Genomic DNA, 16,577 nt, shown 5'->3' with positions numbered 1-16,577 from the left:
ATGGGCACGCCCGAAGAGGTGTCTTCGGGCGTTTGTTTTCTTTTGTCTCCCGCTGCCGCGTACGTTTCAGGGGTCACGATTCCTATCGATGCCGGCACATATGTGTACAAGTCCTTGTTCAATGTTTCTGACCATGGCAAGATGCCCACCTACCAGTGGAACAAAAGTAAATTGTGACCCTAGGACTGACCTTATGTATAGAACGGGGGCTAGATAGAAAGGCGCTCTTTCCTTACTCCACATGGTTCATGGACACTTCTGAATTTATAAACAATGCAGAACCCGTCCAACCTAAACTTGTAGGTAGCCTTGTTGCCACCTCAGTGTTCTAACGTCCAACCTGAAAGGTGATAGGTGATTACAGTGTAATTATTTGATTACAAGAGCTGGATTCAGCATAGATAATAGCTAAGATAAAAAAATCAACAAATCACTTGTAAAAAATATTCGTATTCTTTGTTTAGTTGTTTTCCTTTGCTCGCTGATTGACCAGCTTGCGAAGGTTATCCTTCATAAGTTCATTGCTCGGATCGAGATCAAGACTCAGAGCGTATTCTCGCTCGGCTCCACGCAATTTCCCCGCACGATGATACATGACGGCCAAATTTCCGTGCAGCGAAGCCGACTTCGGATCAGCGCTAATAGCCATCTTATAGTACGGCTCCGACTCATCAAACCGGCCCTGCTTCGCCAAAACGTTCGCCAAATTCGACGCAAATCCAACGTGATCCGGCAAGTGCCGTCGCGCCTCTTCCAAAACCGATTCCGCTTCGACGAGCCGACCGCCGTTTTCGTGCAACAGCGCGAGATTCAACCAGGCATTGACGTGCGTCGCCTTGAGACGAGTCGCATTTCGAAACGCCGTTGCCGCCTCGTCGACGCGCTTCAACTCGATGTAAAGATTCCCGAGATTATAAAAAGCGTCCGGATACTTTCGTCGATGTTTGATAGCCGTGCGATAGCAGTTCTCCGCCTCGTCCGTCTTGCCGAGCGCCGCCTTGACGATTCCGAGATTCATCCAGGCGGCGGCGAATTCCGCGTTCGCGGCGAGCGCTCGATGCAAGCACGCTTCCGCTTCGACGACGTCGCCGCTATCCTTCAACAGATTACCCAAATTGTTCCACGCTTGATCGTAGCCGGGATGAAGGCGAACGGCCTCGCGATAGTGCGCGACGGACAGATCGTTGTCGCGACCGCTCTCCGATAGCAATTTTCCGACGTTGTAGTGGACTTTGGCGTTGCGCGGACACACGCGCAAGCCCGATTCGAAGAGACTCGTTTCCGTGCGCCAGGCGGCGGCGCGCGCAAACGCTTGCGCGGCGTAGAGCGCGAGGAGCGCGTAGACGCACGCCTTCGTCGTTCGCTTCCACGTCGCGCATCGATAGACGTGCGTCGCGGCGACGGAAAGAACGAGACAGAATCCGATCGACGGCAGATAAAGATTTCGTTCGACGACGACGAAGCCGACTCGAAAGAAGAGATTCGACGCGGGAAGAAAGGGAATGACGAGCAGAGCGAAACCGAGTGCGAGCAAGCGACGCGTCGATCGATCCGGATGAGGCTCCCGAGTATTAACCAAAATAAAATCGGAGCGAGTATTCGCGGATCTCGCGCGGGCTGTTCGACGAGAGGCACGCAACCCATTGACCAATCGAAACAGAGCCACCACGGATTGACCAAAAGCCAAGCGTTGAGCGAATAGACGTAGTTGTAGGTGAAGAATCTTGTGAGAGTCGAATTGGAAAATGATGCCGGATTGTCGACGGCTTGAAAAGTTGGCGGACCGGCCCCGCCCATGAGTTGAAATCGATAAGCCAGCGCGAAACCGACGCCAAGTCCCATTGCCAATTGCCGCGTCAAAAATCCCGGTAACCACGTTTTCGTTCGAAATTTTCGAATTTCATCCACTTCGCACAGAACGATCAGATCGTAGACGAAACAGATGCCGGCCGCCGTGATGCCTTGCTCTTTGAATAGCATGGCCAGCGCGCACAAGACGACGGCGAGAAATAGAGCGACGACGCGCGGGGGGCCCGTTCGAGGAAGCGCCTCGGTCGTAGACGTAGAGAACGAGAAGGTAGCATAGAGCGGATAAGAGATCGGCGCGGCCGACGATTCCGGCGACGCTTTCCGCGTGAATGGGATGCACGGCGAAGAGGAGAGCGGCGAGCGGCGCGACGCCGCGACTCGCCGCGCCCACGCGTCGTACAAGAGCCCGTAAAATAAGAAAGACTCCAACGCTGGCGATCGCGTGCCGGACGATGTTGACGAGATGAAAGCCGACGGGATCGAGACCGCCGGCGAGCCAGCGATTCCAGCGAAACGTGAGCACGGTGAGAGGCCGATACGATTTGTGGCTCGATTTCGACGTCATTAGCGTGCCCCAGAAGTCGTTGGCGAACAGGTCGGCGACGGGCGTGTCCGGATCGGTGACGTCAGCGTTTCCGACGATCGCCTCGCTGTCGTCGAAGACGAATTCGGCGTCGAGACTCGATAGATAGGTGACGAGTGCCACGACGGCGACGAGCGTGCACGTCGTCGTTGGACTATGCTGCGGGAGAACGCCGCCGCTGCCGTCGCTTGGCATCCCTTACGTCGAGTCGAGCGAGAAGGTAAACACGTCCCGGACCGGAGATACGTTCTCACGTGGTCGCATCACGTGAGAAAGAAACGCTAATTAACTGAGTCAATCGTCTAAATAATCACTTCATGTCCTCGCTGTGCTGTGTCATTCTACATCACTACTACATTGCGTCACATCATCAATTCAACACATGACTGGAGCTTTTGTGTTTGGGGTAATTCTTCTATTGCCCTTACTGTATGTGAACTTCAAAAGGCGATCCCGTCACGTGAACGTCAGAGAATCGCACTGAAATTTGGTAGGTTCCTCGCATTGGTGGCGTATAGCTGACAATAGTCTGCCCATTGTCGTGCTTTCCAAGATGGGAGCCTCGTCGGGACCTTGAATCTCGACGCTCAATGTACGAGCACCGGCATCAGACATATCGACGTAGAACGTGCAAGCGACGCCGGATCGTCCCCCTCTCAAGCCAGCCCCATTCACAGTAACCTTCTCAGGAAAACTGTACGGTCCCTTGTGGTTCGGATTCTCAGCAACGACAATGGAAAACGGCGATCCGGGCACGTGTACCTCGTTGAACAGCAAGAGCAGCTCGTATTTTCCGGGCGCTTTGGTCGTGTATTGGAACGCGTAGCCGCGTTCGACTTCGACGAGTTCCGTCTTCGACGGACCCGTCATGCGAATGTAGAGCTTGCCGCCGCCGCCGGCACCGCGACAGTCAACGTAGAACGTCGTCGGTTCGAGAGCGACGCTGCGAACGAGACCGTCTCCAAAGGCACGACACCTGGCCGCTTCGCCGCCACTGCCGACTCCAATTTGAACAGTCGCGCCGCCGCCGCCGCCGCCGCCACCACCACCGCCTGATCGAACTCGACTGGATTCTAAAGAGGAATGCAATTTCGCTTAATTTCTCTGGTCTGTCTCTTTTATGAGCGTCTCCTTTCCTCCCCTCCCCTCAAAGCAACAAGAATCTCATACCTTGTTTAACTGAATTCATTCCTCCACCAGCGGATATCGGATCCGTGACGTGAATTGTGAAAGGGCTCCCAGGAATGTCATTCTCCGAGAACGTAATGCGCAAGACGTACTCGCCCGTCACCTTGGGCACAAACTGATAATCGTAACCAGTCGACGCATTTCCCTTCATCAGATCCGTTTTAGCCGGACCGGTGAGCGACAGCGCCAATTTTCCGTGACCGGCGTTATGAACGTCGACAGTGAAAAGACACAGCTTTCCGACCTCGCCTCGCTTCAAACCAGGCCCCTTGGCAATGCACTTCATATAATACCCAGTCGTCTCCCCGGGCGACTTATAATTAACATTAGGCAAAACCTAGAGAAATCATAGTAGAAGAAAACGAAAACTCAGAAGTTTTAACCACGCCCCCGCACCTTGACACTGAACGGACTGCCGGGCACGTGCTCGCCATCGCAGAGAACCGTCAGCGTGTAGTCGCCCGGTTCGGTAGGAAAATAGTCGACGTTGAAACCGGCATCGGCGGCGCGGCTTATAACCGCCTTCGACGGGCCCTTGATGTTCATCATCAATTCGCTTCCGTCCGGCTTCTGCTTCTCGCGCGACGGCATTTCGACGAAGAATTCGCAGTGGGTGCCCTGGAGGCCGCCCTTGAGGCCGAGGACGCCTAATTGGCAACAATTCGCCGCCGACGACATGCGAATCTGCGCGAGGAGAGATCCGGTCGCGGGATGTGAGCGATGCGTAGCGATTTGGGGGAGAGAGAGACGCGGCGAACGGGAGGATCCGCCGAACGATCGACTCCCACGCGCGAAGGACCCACGCGAGAAGCGTTTCCGCTCTTCGCTTCGTGAGGCAGAGACCGGGAGGGGATTTTTCGTCTTTCTTACCGACAGACACAACTTCGCGTCTTCTCCTTGCTATAAACGATGTTTTATTCGGTGGGCGGGTCGGTGGTCGCAGTCACCGGGATCGTGACGTAGTGTGACGTCGAAGATTCGATTTAATTTGCTGCACGGTAGAGTCAGAAATGAAGAACTAAAGCTTAGTAGAAGACGAAAAATTTTGGCAGCTCTGATTTTGGTGAGTGCCCACGCTCTGGTTGATAATTTGCAAACTTGCAAAGTCAATCGCTAACGCGCGCATAAACGATGTCAGCGATGTCAGCGTGGTCTCGAACGACTCTTTGCGCTCTTACAGCGGTCGGGACTCTAACCGGTGAGCCCATTTGCTTGCCGCGAGGCTTCTAACATCGACAGTTCAGCGGTAATCAGCGCCTTTTGGGGGTTCTCGCGTCGCGCCCGTCGCCTCGACGTGACGTCTCTGCTCGATCTGAGTCGCATCGTCGTCGTCGATAGCGAAGCGGCGTGCAACGAAGTCGTCGAAGGCTTATTAGGACCGGAGAGACCCGCCGTCGTCGGTCTCGACTGCGAGTGGGCCAATTCGCCGTCCCTACGCGGCAACAAAAGCGGGGGCGGCAAAAGCGGCGACGTCGCCCGAACTAAAGTCGATTTGCTTCAACTAGCAACGTTAGATCGAGCCGTGCTCGTTCGACTGCGAAAGATGCGCGGAAAGTTTCCGAAGAAGCTCGAAGAAATGATAGAGAATAAATCGTAAGAGGAAAACAACGTTCATTTTCGACGAGAAGGGATTTCTGAAAATTTTTCGAAAAGTTTTCAATTTTAATTAAATAGAGGGCAGATTTCAACCGATAACAAAAAATTTTGAATTTTAATTAATTAATTAATTAAAGCGTTTTTGTTTTTAGAATTTTGAAAGTGGGCGTTGCCGTGTGCGAGGATGCCGTTCGACTTCAAAATGACTACGGCGTACGCGTGGGCGGCTGCTTGGACTTGCGTCACATTGCAACGCGATGTCGCTACAGCTGGTGGACTGGCGGCGGAACGGTGATAGAGCGCGCCAGCGGTTTGCAGTCGCTTGCTGCAACAGTGCTCGGCGTTGCGCTGGAAAAATCGTTTCGCGTACGATGCAGCAATTGGCGAGCTGAATTTTTGACAGATAAGCAGGTAAGAGTTATTGCTGTAGAGGATTGCTAGCATATGGATCTGACATCTCGCTTCTCTTCCTTAGGTTATGTACGCTGCCAATGATGCCTATGTGGCTGTAAAGATCTTTGAACGCTTGATGTCCTGGGATAACGGACGCGAATTGTGGAAGGACGGAATTGGAGCCTATGAAACTGTAATTGACGTGCCATTTAAGTATATATCAAAGAAACTCAATAAGGTAAATAAGAAGAAGCGGCACAGTGTGCGCGTGGTCTAGCAAATGTGCAGAATAAGAAAGGCTGTAAGCCGCTAAAGCCAAAAGCGAGTTCTTACGCTACGCGTCATTCGCCGCTTTATGACAATTGCCAACTCGAAGCTCCGAACGGCATTCTTCTCTGCACTTGTGATAGGCGAAAAATTGATTGGTATCTCAAACGGAGCCTAGCAGGTCAGCCAAGACACATAGGGCTCTCTGCTGACCTTCCTAAGTTCGTACTGTAAAGGGGGGTCTAAGCAGAGGGTACTGAGAAACTTTAGTTTGTGTATTTGGCCTGCGTATAGAAATTGTCTGCGAGGATCCTCCTACAGCTCGACTCAATTTTGAGCCATCTGGTGTGCCAGACGAATCGCGGAAGTACTACCTCGCGAACAAGTTGAACGTGTACGTTGTGTGCGGCAAAGATAATTCGTACCTGCGAAAGAATGTTGTGCCTCACGAATACAGAAAGTGAGACACCGGTGGTTTAGAAAAATTAGTTGTACTGTAATTACGTCGTGTTTTAGGTACTTTCCTGCTGACATGAAGAATCACCGTTCTCACGACGTTCTTCTTCTCTGCACTGATTGCCATCGCTTATCAGACTACCACGACGGTTTGCTGCGACAAAAATTGGCTGCAGACTATCGCGCTCCCGTAAGCGGTTCGCAGGCGGCAAGACAGAGCCGGAATCCTCAGCTGGTTAGGGTACGATCAGCTGCAAAGTAAGTTTATTTGTACGTTTTTTTAATTAATTAAACTGTATAACGTATTTAGCTACTTTTGTTCTTCTCTCTGTAATCACAGTGTGTTTGATGAATGACTCGTTTTTAGCGCTCTTATGCAGAAGAAACATCGGTTGCCACAGCAAAGAAAAACGAACCTTGAGTCGGTTCTAAAAGATCACTATGACGTGGAAGAGATATCCGAGGATCTTTTGAAAGAATCGGCTTCTATGGATGCTAATAAGTACATGATGTTTTTATATGTGGTTTGAAAAACGTTGATCATTTCATTTATGTTAGAACACTCGACGAAGAGTACGTTTCCCATGGGGAGATGGTTATTGCAGCAGCGAAGGCTCAAGGCAAGTTGAAGGATTTTGAACGAATGTGGCGTCAGCACTTTTTAGACACTATGCATCCTCAATATCTTCCCGCGTACTGGTCAGTTACGCATAATCAATAGAATTTTACTGCGGTTGTTTTGGACTTTGCCCTTTTTAGCGCTAGTACTAGCGCACGTTCTTCAATATGGCGACGAATCTCGGCGTTCCTATTGGAGACGAATTGCGCCGAAGCACGGAAAATCTGCACGACGTTCTTTCCGCAACGGGCGAAATCGTCGAAGTGGGAACGACATTCGTCGACGAAAACGACGCAGAAGCGAGCGATTCGTCTTCAGATCTCGATCTCGAGTTCTCGCCTGGATTGGTGAGAGAAAAACCGACCACCGTAAGAGTCGTCATCCAATTCGACGCGCAAACCCTCTCTAGGACGAAGACGAGTTCGACTTACCGACTCTCGACACGGTTCCGACGCTAGAAAGCATTTTAGCGGAGGGTTCCGACGAAGAGGACGCGCTGAAAGACATTCTCCCCGGCGGCGGAAAATTAAAAGAGGATGCCGCTGCATTCGATTCGAGACGAAAGACGTGAGATCGTTAGAGAAAAAAGAGATTCTACTGTATTTGTTGATGATTTTGATTAGCTTGATGCCTGCACCGAATAAGTTGTCGGAAAACGTGCACGGATCCGTCCTAAAGGCAGTGAGTCTGCCTAATATTGGAGCTCAGCTGGACAGAACAAAAGTATATATAATTCAATCAGTTTATATAGGTGCACTTTCTCATAACGCTGATGTATCTCAGGCGCAGTTAGATAGTGGTTTTCCTACGGCACTGGTGAGTTGGTGGGGGTAGCTGTGACGCCCCAATTGACACTGAAAGCCTTAGGCTGCTGGAAAGGTGATCGCCATAGGGACGTCACGCGGTCTGGTGCTTGTGTTTGGTGAGTGCGGTTGATGTTTCGCTTCAGCCGTTCTGATTTTGTTATAGAGGCGAAAGCCCTGAAGTGGGTTTTGGGTGATGCAATGCAAGGTAGGTGTAAATAATCAATATTCCTTGTGCTATGCATTGCTTCACTTTTTCTTCTTCTTTCTTTTAATTAAAGGAGGTCAATATGGGGCTATTTCCGCTACGGGTTTCAATACGGATTCGACCAGGCTGATATGCGGCTATGCTCGTGGCCAGGTGAACGATGATAGTCCGTACGGCTTATCGCGGTCTTATCTAACGCACGTGATTAGTTAACCATGTGGGATGTTGTTGCTGGAAAATTGCTGAGAACCATAACAGATGCCCATCCTCCAGGTCACGCCGTTCTTCAAGTCGAGGTAGTAGAAAGCATAAATTTGTGAATCAAGTTGCTAGAGATAGAAAGGAAAACTAGTCATAGCAACCATTTTCAATAGAGACAGTGTAGAAATTCTATGAAAAATGCTTCACTGAACAAAAAATGACAAAGGGGTCCATTGTCTCGTAGTTTACCGACAATTTGACGTGAGCGCTCTTCAGCGACAGCATGGGCTCCGTCTACATGATGAATTTCAAGAGAAAGATGGGCATACGAAGCACCGAATCCAGCTGCCTTTTTACGGGAAGGTGAACACTGAAGCGCAAAAGCGAGTCCTCTTCGCTGTATTGTTGTGTCTGTTTTCTTAGTCGGGGCGAAGTTTGCTGCATGGAACCTCTTCACATGGGGTTTATGCAGAGTCGACATCCTTTGAATCATTATTCCCTGGTTGCTTTGGCAACGTTTTCAAAAGTGATGCTGGTCTCGATTTCACCGAGTTTGAGTGTCTTGTACAGTCATCCATTGACGGTACACAGTCCCGTAATTGTGAATCGTATTTTCAGATTTTTTCTTCGTAGGGTGATCCTGATTCGTTGCCTTCGTTTTCATTCAAACCGACGAAGGAAAACTCTTTGAACCAGTTAGCGAATTCGATAATTAATTGCGGAGGAGAAAAAAAATAATTTTAGGTTCTCTCCTTCGCTCGATCAAACGTTGTTCACTTCAGCCAAGTGTCGTGTGACGAAGAAAAGCAGATATTCATTTCTCAATTAAAAACGTTGAAAGTTCCCTACAAAATAGCAGCTATGAAGGTTTGTCGACCAGTAGAAGAGAATCCCCTCTCGCCACGTTTGAAATCCTGTTTAGTGGATGACTTTTCAAATAATTATTCTTCTTGATACGACTGAAATTGCTCACGTGATCGACGTGAAATCTGGCGACCAATTAGGCGTAAGACAGTCGACGTTGCACAATTTGTTACAGTGTTTAATTTTCTCCTAGACTCTTGACATTGGTTACGTTGAGCTGGTCTATAGCACGAGCTTTTTCAAGTCTTTGGCAACCGGAGGAAACGTCAGTCGAGCTCTGGTAGATGACGGCTTACTTTAATGTGCCTAGAGAATTTGAACTGTTTCTGCGCCCAGGCTGTTGCAAGTCAACACGCGTGCGGTCAGTCTTTCATCTCGTGGAACGGAGAAGTTATCTTGCTGGGAATAAAAGTAAATTTAGTGTAGGGACAACTGTCGAGTAGGCCCCCCCTGATCTGTATGATATTAGAACGTTCATGTTGTGACGCTCAGATCGTGGAAAGAGGTAAGTGTCTCAGCCTGTGCCTCACCGCGGGAATTTCGCAGCGCTTGCTCTTAGCGATTGGACGTTTTGGTGAGCGAAAATCGATTTCTTGACGCTCTCGCTCTTGGGGTTGCTTTCTATCGAGGCACGGCCAAAGCGGTAGTAGGTACGCGAGTAGGAAACGCATTGCGGACTCTTCGACCTTCATTGGTTGGATTCAGGAGTGACAGGCAGTCAAAAGGAGTTTCGCGAAGCCGTGGCCTATGCGACTTTAGACAATCTAGCCGCGTATCTCGAATTCGCTCTAGCGCTCATGCCTGACATGCCAACAAAGGGGGAGCAATACGAGTTTTTCGCTGAGTTGGTGACTGTTTGCGCCGATTACTGCATCGTGTTGGATGGAACGTAAGTCAGAGTATACATGAACGAACAAAAGTTTCAGGGAAATAGGCTGTAGAACGAGCGAGCGTTCACTCTAGTAAAGGTTTCTTCAGCAAATTTAGGCACACTGCTGTTTAGATTATTTTGAACAGTCGCAGAACGATTAGTTGGTAGCAGCCGCTGATTTTTAGTTAGGAAACGGTTTTTAGGCTACGCTGTAACAATTTTTTTGCTAGTGACGTCCTATTCGGGGATCTTTATGAACGTTTTTGCGAGAATTCGGTCAGCAAAGCGGCATTCTTGCATCGTCTTGAGCCGTACATTTTGTCAGACAAGTAAGTAGCCTTCTCGGCATTGTTTAGCGACTCCTATAGTGTTTTCTTTCAAGACTTACGTCGCTAAGCCCATTTGTTTTGAAAGATTTCGTCGGTAAGACGTGCACGTGATCTGATAAGAGAAATTCTCGTTTCGTTAAAATCGCGAGTTAGCTTCCCCAATGCGTACGATTGTTCATGAAGCAACTTCTGTAGACACTGTAGTAGTCTCGGATTCGCGAATCGGTGCTGCTTGGATTCGCTCAACCCACGATTTTGCGCCTTCCTGCATGGTCGCGTGACAAACATGTCTCCGATTAAGACCGTACTCACTAGGATCATTTCTATAGTACGTGTCCGCTTTTCGTTATCCAACGAAGGCGCCCTTTCAAGCCACGATGACGCGATAAAGCGTCCTTCCCTGCGCCTGTGAGGCACCTCTGATAGGGATAAACCTCCATAGCACCGTCTTCCGTGTGGTTTGTATCATGTGTCGTAATGTTTTTTTTTTCTACTTTTTAAAAGTATTCTACGTGAAAGAGGCGCGTTTTTTGAACGTTTAACGGTCTCGTAGGCGCAGAAGGGGGCCTCAGTGCAAAGGTTGCCTTGTACTGACTTTACAGTAGATCACAGTCACAAGTGGCTCGTTTTTTCGAACTTTTATCGGTCTAAACTCTTGTAGACAGCGGGGTCGGGGCATTCGTTCTATTGGATAGGCATGAGTCGTCCCCGACCCTCACTTGCCTATCGCCGACCCATACATACTACTAAAAATCAGCTATAGAATGCCGCGTTCAGTGAATATTTTAATTTTTTGTATCTGTCTGGACAACTTGTCTTCTATAGGTCTTGACGGATATTGGCGAATTTTGGTATTGCAAGAGCGTTGCCAACGACTTTGGAGTGGACACTCGTTTCTTCAAGTACGCCAGAGCGTCTCTGATTGGCGCCGTTGCAATAAAAGCTGGTCCGAATGTCGTTTCCATTTCAACGCTTCACCAGCCTAAGCCTTCAGACTTACCCACTCTAAAGTTTGTCAGACGATTTAACGATATGATAATAATATTTCTTTTAGACTCAACGGTATCGTGACGTCCTTATCGGATGGTCTCAAGCTCAACTTGGCTAAGGACGCAGTTCACGTTGAAGTATCCTTGATGTCGTCGCCTGAAAGCATAGCTTTGATTTCATTTCAATTTGCAAACGGCGTGTCTTTGTCTGTTGACGTCCGGTACAGTGCAGCGATGGAGCGTCAATTTATCAACATTCTTTTTGCTCCTGTGGCATCGTTCAAACGATCAACGGAAGGATTGTGTGGACTGATGGACGGAAATGTGACAAACGACTTGGTGGGATCCGATGGTGTCACCTACGTTCCTGCCAAAGTGTTGGACTTTGCTAAGTCATGTAAGGTTTTATGTTCAGTTTTGTGTTTTTCTGATTGGGTGGTATGCAGGGAAAATTGCCAAGTCGTTTGATGGCTCCGGCTTGAATGGCACGTGGTCGTGGAATCATTCGAATTTTCACAAAGACGACACGTTGGACTCCTCCTACACCGATCCTAGATTCGTTCCGCTCTACTCAATCAACGATATCGACTCTTCTACCAGGATGGTGAGGTCACATACGTCCGCGTGCCTTTTTACTATTTCCTCTTACTAAAGATGGCCGAAAGTCTTTGCAAACAACAAGGTCTCGACGGCGTCCGCTTGCAGGAGTGCATATTTGACGTAGCTATTACGAATGACACAACTTTGTCTCAGCAGGAAACTTATCAAACGGGTATGATATCTAAATGCCAAATTCCTCAGTTTCCTATGGACGAGTCTAGGCTGTCCTACGCAATGCTCTGGAAAGGGACGCTGCGTAAATAGCACCTGCATCTGTCTTCCCGGTTGGTTCGGAGAAGACTGTAATCTCGGTTAGTTTGATCCTCGCTTTGACACGATTATGACTTAGAACAATTGTTTTAGGATCGTGTGAAAACTTTAGTTTGAATGGCGATTGCGTGTCTGGATTCTGCAAGTGTCACTTCGGATGGGACGGTATTCTTTGTGACGAACCATGTAAGTATCAGTTTGTACCAGTGACGTAGCCAGAATTCTTCAGTAGTGGGCACTTAGAATAGGTCTGGGGGCTCCACCCTGCTCGTAGATCTAAAATTAGATTTCTCTTACAAAACACAAAAAATGTTATGCTTTGAAAATTTTTTGGACACACGTGCTTACTCAGAACCCCTTTTTATGTTGGCGCCAACCAAATCCCAGACAGTGTCATAAGTTTTTTGAAAACCGATATCTAATGAATTGCTTTGTAGCAACTTGTTACGGAGTGTCCAACTGTACGAGTCCATCTCAAGGTCGATGCAAGTCTCACGATGTGTGTGCATGCTCCGTCGGGTTTACTGGCTCGTCTTGTAACGAGAAAGCCAACTGCAGTCGCATCAGCGATTGCTCGAACCACGGAGCATGCATCGATCACGACAAGTGTAAATGCGACTACGGCTGGGCGGGAGTCAGCTGCGATCGCCACTCGTGCGAAGCCATCGGCTACTGCAGCAATCACGGCTCGTGCGTCAGCTTTGACAAATGCGTCTGCAAGGACGGTTGGGGAGGATCGAGCTGCGCGTTTCCGACGTGCACTAATGTCGGAGATTGCTCTGGAAACGGTGATTGCGTTGCACCGAATATCTGCTCTTGCTCCGGTGGATTTTCCGGCGTCGACTGTGCGACGCCGACCGATTGTCCGGAGTTGGACGATTGCTCGGGAAACGGCGTCTGTCTGGCTCAGAACGGGAAGAAATACTGTTCGTGCTACGCGGGTTATAAGGGCTCGAACTGCAGCGTGGCGTCGTGTTCCGGTCAGAGCGATTGCTCTGGCAACGGAGTCTGCATCGAAGTTGATTTGTGTGCCTGCAAGTACAGCTACGCGGGTTCTGACTGCAGCAAGTTTTCGTGCGAAGCAAAAAAATTTTGTTCAGGTGCGACTGATTATAATGAGATTCTTTTGGGAAGTTCTATAATTTTCGTCTTTAGGCCATGGAAAGTGTCTTGCTCTAGATACGTGCACTTGCGATTCCAAATGGACGGGACCGGAGTGCAGTACACCCGACTGCTCAGCGGTGAATAACTGCGGCAATGTGTCTACAGGAGTGTGCATTGGGCCAGATACCTGTCAATGCACTGCACACTACGACGGACCTCGCTGTGATCAGTTATCTGGAATTAATCAACACTCGCCCACCTTCAAGGCTTCGTCTATCGACGTCGCTGTTCCGCTGACGGCAGACATCAGATTTGTCGTCGTGTCTGAGCCCGCTTTAGACATCGATAGTGGAAAGAACGGTCGCATTACATACAGTCTTGCAAGCTCAGATGGCCGTCATTCCCTGTTCAAAGTTGACACTCAAACGGGTGTTATCGTCACGGCAGCATCGTTGCGTAGCTTTGTTGGCGACGTTTTCTTGTTTACTCTCTCTGCGACCGACAGCGGAGTGCCATCATTGACCGGTAATCTTCAAATATCTCTGACCGTGACTCAACCGAATATTCACTGTCCCGTTTTCGTCGGCCTTTCCTCGTCTGTCGATGTCAGTGAAATGGCTCCTATAGGAACGAATGTTGTTCGATTGAGTGCAATTGATAAAGACGGCAAAGCTTCACCAAATGGAATAGTGAAGTATTCTCTGGATGCATTGGCCTCAGATCGGTTCAACATCGATTCCCAAAGTGGATTGATTACTCTAGCTCGGTCTGTTGGAGACGAATCTTACATTCTAATTGTGGTTGCATCTGATCACGGTCAGCCTCAGTGCCACACGAGAGAAAAGATCGACGTAAAAGTCATATCGCTCAATAACGCTCCACAATGTATACCAGGAAGTCTAACAACTTCTCTTCCCTATACGACTAATGCAAGCTCGGCGTTATTTACTCTGGAAGCAACTGACGTCGATAGCGGTGCAGCTGGCAGACTATCTTACACTCTGACAAACTTCCAGTCAACTTCTCTATCAAGAAACCTCTTCGATGTGGTGACGAATGATTCGACAGGAGCAGACGTGATTCTCTCCGCCAAAGCCGCCTGGCTTGTTTAACTTGGCAACATTTTCTGTAACAGCTCGAGATCAATCGTCAAGACCGAAATCTTGCACCTTTCGTCTGACCGTCACTATCTCTGATGAGTTTGAGTTTGTCAGTTCGAAAGGAGTTGCACGTCTTGCCGAAGATGCTCCAGTTCAGTCTCTTGTTCCCGTCACACCGCGTTTGTCGCTACGCGCGACTCAGCTCAATGCTAGTCGCATTTCGTACAGTCTTTACTACGCCGAATCTCTTCCTTTCAGTGTACACGCGAAAACCGGCATCCTCTCCTTGAGCAAAGCATTAGATTACGAGCAACAGAAGGAGTACAACGTCAACATTCTTGCACATGCAGACGTCCGACGTTCCTGGTGCCGTCACTGTCGCTACGGTCAGGATATCTGTCACGAACGTCAACGATAACGCTCCAGAATTTAAACAACGTCAGTATGCCTTTCTTGTCGGAGAGCAAACAAAAGGAGGCGAGATGCTGTTGTCTTTGACAGCGACTGATTCAGATGTCGGTTCAGATCGCACCCTAATTGAATACCAGTGAATCGGAAGACGTACGTGTATTTGCGATTAAACGTTCTTCCGCCGGTGCTGTTGAAATCTATCTGTCAGATGATGCGGTGCTCAACTATTACGTAACGGACACGTACACTCTTGTTATCAGAGCTCTGGATACACAGAACCCGAGCCTATATGGCCAAGTGACCGTTCTCTTTTTTGTGAACAAAACGAGTGCCAAGAGGCCACTATTTGATCGAGAACATTACAGCACAACTTTACAAGAGAACTCACCCGACGGCTCTTCTGTTTTGAGTGTCAAAGCTCTTGTTGACGGAAAGCCTAGCACCAACGTCATGTATTCAATAAGAAGCCAGGAATTCAAATCGGGTAGCCGTGCCAATGCGTTTACCATAACCAACTCCGGAGTTCTCCAAGTAGCGAATTCGGTCCAGTTGGATTACGAATTTGTCAGGGAAATCACAGTCGCCATAGTAGCAAGTCTGACTCAGCCAGTTCTCCGGACGTCTGAAACGATCGCCGTTATTTCTTTGAGTGACGTTAACGACAATTCGCCTATGTTCAGCAAAGAGGTATATACTCCATCGGACGTTGTTGTCGGATTGCCTCGCAGTTTCAGCGTCGTCAACACCAGTGCAATCGACGCCGATTCAGGTAAAGTTTTTTCGTTGAATTATGCGCGTATCACTTTGCTATTGTTTTCTAGGAAGCAACGGAGAGGTGATGTACAGCATGGAAATGACTCAGGATTATTTCACCATTGACTCGTTGACTGCCGAAGTCTCCTTAGCTAAAGAGTTGGATTCGAATGCTTACTCCTCGTACGAGCTTCAAGTATCAGCGAAGGATGGTGGAAAACCTTCCCTAACTGGATTGGCGACGATTTCATTAACGGTGCACTGTTCGCCAACAGGCCAATGTCCTCGAATTAGTTCCGATGGTACAGCAAAGTGCATGATAGTTTAGGTATTTGAGTATAGCCTAATTCTTGCTCTTCGCAGCCTCAAAGTGGATCATAGTTGGTAGTGCTGCAGGAGGTGGCGTTGTTTTGTTGCTAGTGATTGTTATCGTGGTTGTTGTGGTTGTGAAAAGGAACAGCAAGCATACGAAACCGACCAGGTTATTGTAGAATATTTCTTCTGAATGTACCATATAATCTACCATATAAGTAGGTATATTGATCGAAAACCGGCGTCTATGAAAGCGACTAGCGGTGTTTACATAGTCAATCCTGCTTTCGGTCCCGAAAACGACAAGCCCATCTTTTCCAGTGATGAAGAAAGAGTATATGAAAAGATAGAAAGCGGGAAAGCCGCTGACGAGGAAAACGAGTACGCGAAAATTCCATCTTCACAAAGAAATGACATCGAAGTGCTATACGACGCGGCTGATTAAAATTTTTGTATATCCTCTTTATCGTAAATAGCAGGTATGTGGTCTTGCACGTGGACACATTTAATCTGCTGTAAGCTTGTTTCATATCCCCCTCCTATATTTGCAAGTGAAGACGTGGCGTTTCCGTCGCTTAACGACGTGTTGTAGCCGATCTACATGTGCCTGTGTCGCTTTTCGGGCACTCTCATTTTCATTATTTGATATCACCTTTTACCTAGGCTTTTGTAGTCTTTTCAGTAGATTTTATTTATCCTGTTTGACTGTATGTTTTCTTTGGAAGAGTACCTTACTTTCAGCTTTTGTCCTAATACGCACTGCTTTGTGAACTTTTCTTATATTTCAACTTTTTTTCGGTATGCATAGCTTTTAAAATTTTTGGAATACTGTAGTATCTTTTGTGCCTGTA

At 48.5% G+C, this 16,577-nt stretch overlaps 5 protein-coding genes, 1 non-coding gene and 2 pseudogenes across 6 annotated transcripts; 5 read left to right on the top strand and 3 right to left on the bottom strand.

Annotated features, from left to right (window-relative positions):
• Positions 1 to 359: 359 nt before the first annotated feature.
• LOC136188321 (protein O-mannosyl-transferase TMTC4-like) lies at positions 360 to 1,896 on the bottom strand. The gene has a single exon (XM_065976060.1). It carries the CDS (start codon positions 1,016 to 1,018, stop codon positions 461 to 463), a length of 558 nt encoding a protein of 185 aa, XP_065832132.1. The 5' UTR covers positions 1,019 to 1,896; the 3' UTR covers positions 360 to 460.
• Positions 1,092 to 1,842, bottom strand: LOC136188402 (protein O-mannosyl-transferase TMTC4 pseudogene; annotated as a pseudogene).
• A 781-nt stretch (positions 1,897 to 2,677) lies between the features above and the next one.
• Positions 2,678 to 4,402, bottom strand: LOC136188320 (filamin-B-like; annotated as a pseudogene).
• A 287-nt stretch (positions 4,403 to 4,689) lies between these two features.
• LOC136188579 (exonuclease 3'-5' domain-containing protein 2-like) lies at positions 4,690 to 7,036 on the top strand. Its single transcript, XM_065976311.1, has 9 exons — positions 4,690 to 4,778; positions 4,825 to 5,173; positions 5,329 to 5,587; positions 5,652 to 5,807; positions 5,858 to 6,017; positions 6,131 to 6,296; positions 6,353 to 6,550; positions 6,660 to 6,794; positions 6,851 to 7,036. The coding sequence occupies exons 1-9, from the start codon at positions 4,712 to 4,714 to the stop codon at positions 7,011 to 7,013; spliced, it is 1,653 nt and encodes a 550-aa protein (XP_065832383.1). The 5' UTR covers positions 4,690 to 4,711; the 3' UTR covers positions 7,014 to 7,036.
• Positions 7,037 to 7,073: 37 nt separating this feature from the next.
• Positions 7,074 to 8,793, top strand: LOC136188015 (vacuolar protein sorting-associated protein 8 homolog). The gene is made up of 11 exons (XM_065975738.1): positions 7,074 to 7,258; positions 7,321 to 7,478; positions 7,535 to 7,634; positions 7,695 to 7,727; positions 7,779 to 7,833; positions 7,881 to 7,922; positions 7,996 to 8,075; positions 8,132 to 8,218; positions 8,368 to 8,486; positions 8,547 to 8,706; positions 8,757 to 8,793. The coding sequence occupies exons 1-9, from the start codon at positions 7,079 to 7,081 to the stop codon at positions 8,386 to 8,388; spliced, it is 756 nt and encodes a 251-aa protein (XP_065831810.1). The 5' UTR covers positions 7,074 to 7,078; the 3' UTR covers positions 8,389 to 8,486; positions 8,547 to 8,706; positions 8,757 to 8,793.
• On the top strand, positions 8,779 to 16,487 carry LOC136188400 (uncharacterized). The gene is made up of 23 exons (XM_065976148.1): positions 8,779 to 8,818; positions 8,868 to 8,990; positions 9,046 to 9,129; positions 9,181 to 9,267; positions 9,324 to 9,398; positions 9,457 to 9,492; positions 9,547 to 9,637; positions 9,693 to 9,876; positions 10,089 to 10,187; positions 10,241 to 10,281; positions 10,517 to 10,595; positions 10,692 to 10,731; positions 11,013 to 11,197; positions 11,242 to 11,573; positions 11,623 to 11,780; positions 11,831 to 11,948; positions 11,998 to 12,087; positions 12,140 to 12,232; positions 12,484 to 13,146; positions 13,202 to 15,430; positions 15,483 to 15,716; positions 15,778 to 15,895; positions 15,949 to 16,487. Exons 2-20 carry the CDS (start codon positions 8,985 to 8,987, stop codon positions 14,260 to 14,262), a joined length of 3,522 nt encoding a protein of 1,173 aa, XP_065832220.1. The 5' UTR covers positions 8,779 to 8,818; positions 8,868 to 8,984; the 3' UTR covers positions 14,263 to 15,430; positions 15,483 to 15,716; positions 15,778 to 15,895; positions 15,949 to 16,487.
• Positions 10,486 to 10,647, top strand: LOC136188589 (small nucleolar RNA U3). Its single transcript, XR_010670249.1, has one exon. It is a non-coding gene; the product is annotated as a small nucleolar RNA U3 (small nucleolar RNA).
• Positions 14,595 to 16,171, top strand: LOC136188399 (protocadherin gamma-A2-like). Its single transcript, XM_065976147.1, has 5 exons — positions 14,595 to 14,727; positions 14,870 to 15,430; positions 15,483 to 15,716; positions 15,778 to 15,895; positions 15,949 to 16,171. Exons 1-5 carry the CDS (start codon positions 14,595 to 14,597, stop codon positions 16,169 to 16,171), a joined length of 1,269 nt encoding a protein of 422 aa, XP_065832219.1.
• Positions 16,488 to 16,577: the final 90 nt, after the last annotated feature.

The sequence above is a fragment of the Oscarella lobularis genome, chromosome 6, assembly GCF_947507565.1.
Source record: "Oscarella lobularis chromosome 6, ooOscLobu1.1, whole genome shotgun sequence".
NCBI lineage: Eukaryota > Metazoa > Porifera > Homoscleromorpha > Homosclerophorida > Oscarellidae > Oscarella > Oscarella lobularis.
Note: the sequence above shows the minus strand (reverse complement) of the source record. Positions and strands in the feature narration are given on the sequence as shown.

Excerpts from the sequence above, each read along its gene's own strand:
- LOC136188321 (XM_065976060.1), bottom strand. The coding sequence starts at position 1,018 with ATGAATCTCGGAATCGTCAAGGCGGCGCTCGGCAAGACGGACGAGGCG.
- LOC136188579 (XM_065976311.1), top strand. The coding sequence starts at position 4,712 with ATGTCAGCGATGTCAGCGTGGTCTCGAACGACTCTTTGCGCTCTTACA. Across the intron at positions 6,018-6,130 it reads TCTCAAACGGAGCCTAGCAG|AAATTGTCTGCGAGGATCCT; the intron begins GTCAGCCAAGAC and ends GCCTGCGTATAG. Across the intron at positions 6,795-6,850 it reads GCTTCTATGGATGCTAATAA|AACACTCGACGAAGAGTACG; the intron begins GTACATGATGTT and ends CATTTATGTTAG.
- LOC136188015 (XM_065975738.1), top strand. The coding sequence starts at position 7,079 with ATGGCGACGAATCTCGGCGTTCCTATTGGAGACGAATTGCGCCGAAGC. Across the intron at positions 7,635-7,694 it reads CTCAGCTGGACAGAACAAAA|GCGCAGTTAGATAGTGGTTT; the intron begins GTATATATAATT and ends GATGTATCTCAG. Across the intron at positions 7,923-7,995 it reads TTTGGGTGATGCAATGCAAG|GAGGTCAATATGGGGCTATT; the intron begins GTAGGTGTAAAT and ends TTTTAATTAAAG.
- LOC136188400 (XM_065976148.1), top strand. Across the intron at positions 9,638-9,692 it reads CACGGCCAAAGCGGTAGTAG|GAGTGACAGGCAGTCAAAAG; the intron begins GTACGCGAGTAG and ends GGTTGGATTCAG. Across the intron at positions 10,596-10,691 it reads AAGCGTCCTTCCCTGCGCCT|TATTCTACGTGAAAGAGGCG; the intron begins GTGAGGCACCTC and ends ACTTTTTAAAAG.
- LOC136188399 (XM_065976147.1), top strand. The coding sequence starts at position 14,595 with ATGCAGACGTCCGACGTTCCTGGTGCCGTCACTGTCGCTACGGTCAGG. Across the intron at positions 15,717-15,777 it reads TCCTCGAATTAGTTCCGATG|CCTCAAAGTGGATCATAGTT; the intron begins GTACAGCAAAGT and ends TGCTCTTCGCAG. Across the intron at positions 15,896-15,948 it reads AAGCATACGAAACCGACCAG|GTATATTGATCGAAAACCGG; the intron begins GTTATTGTAGAA and ends CCATATAAGTAG.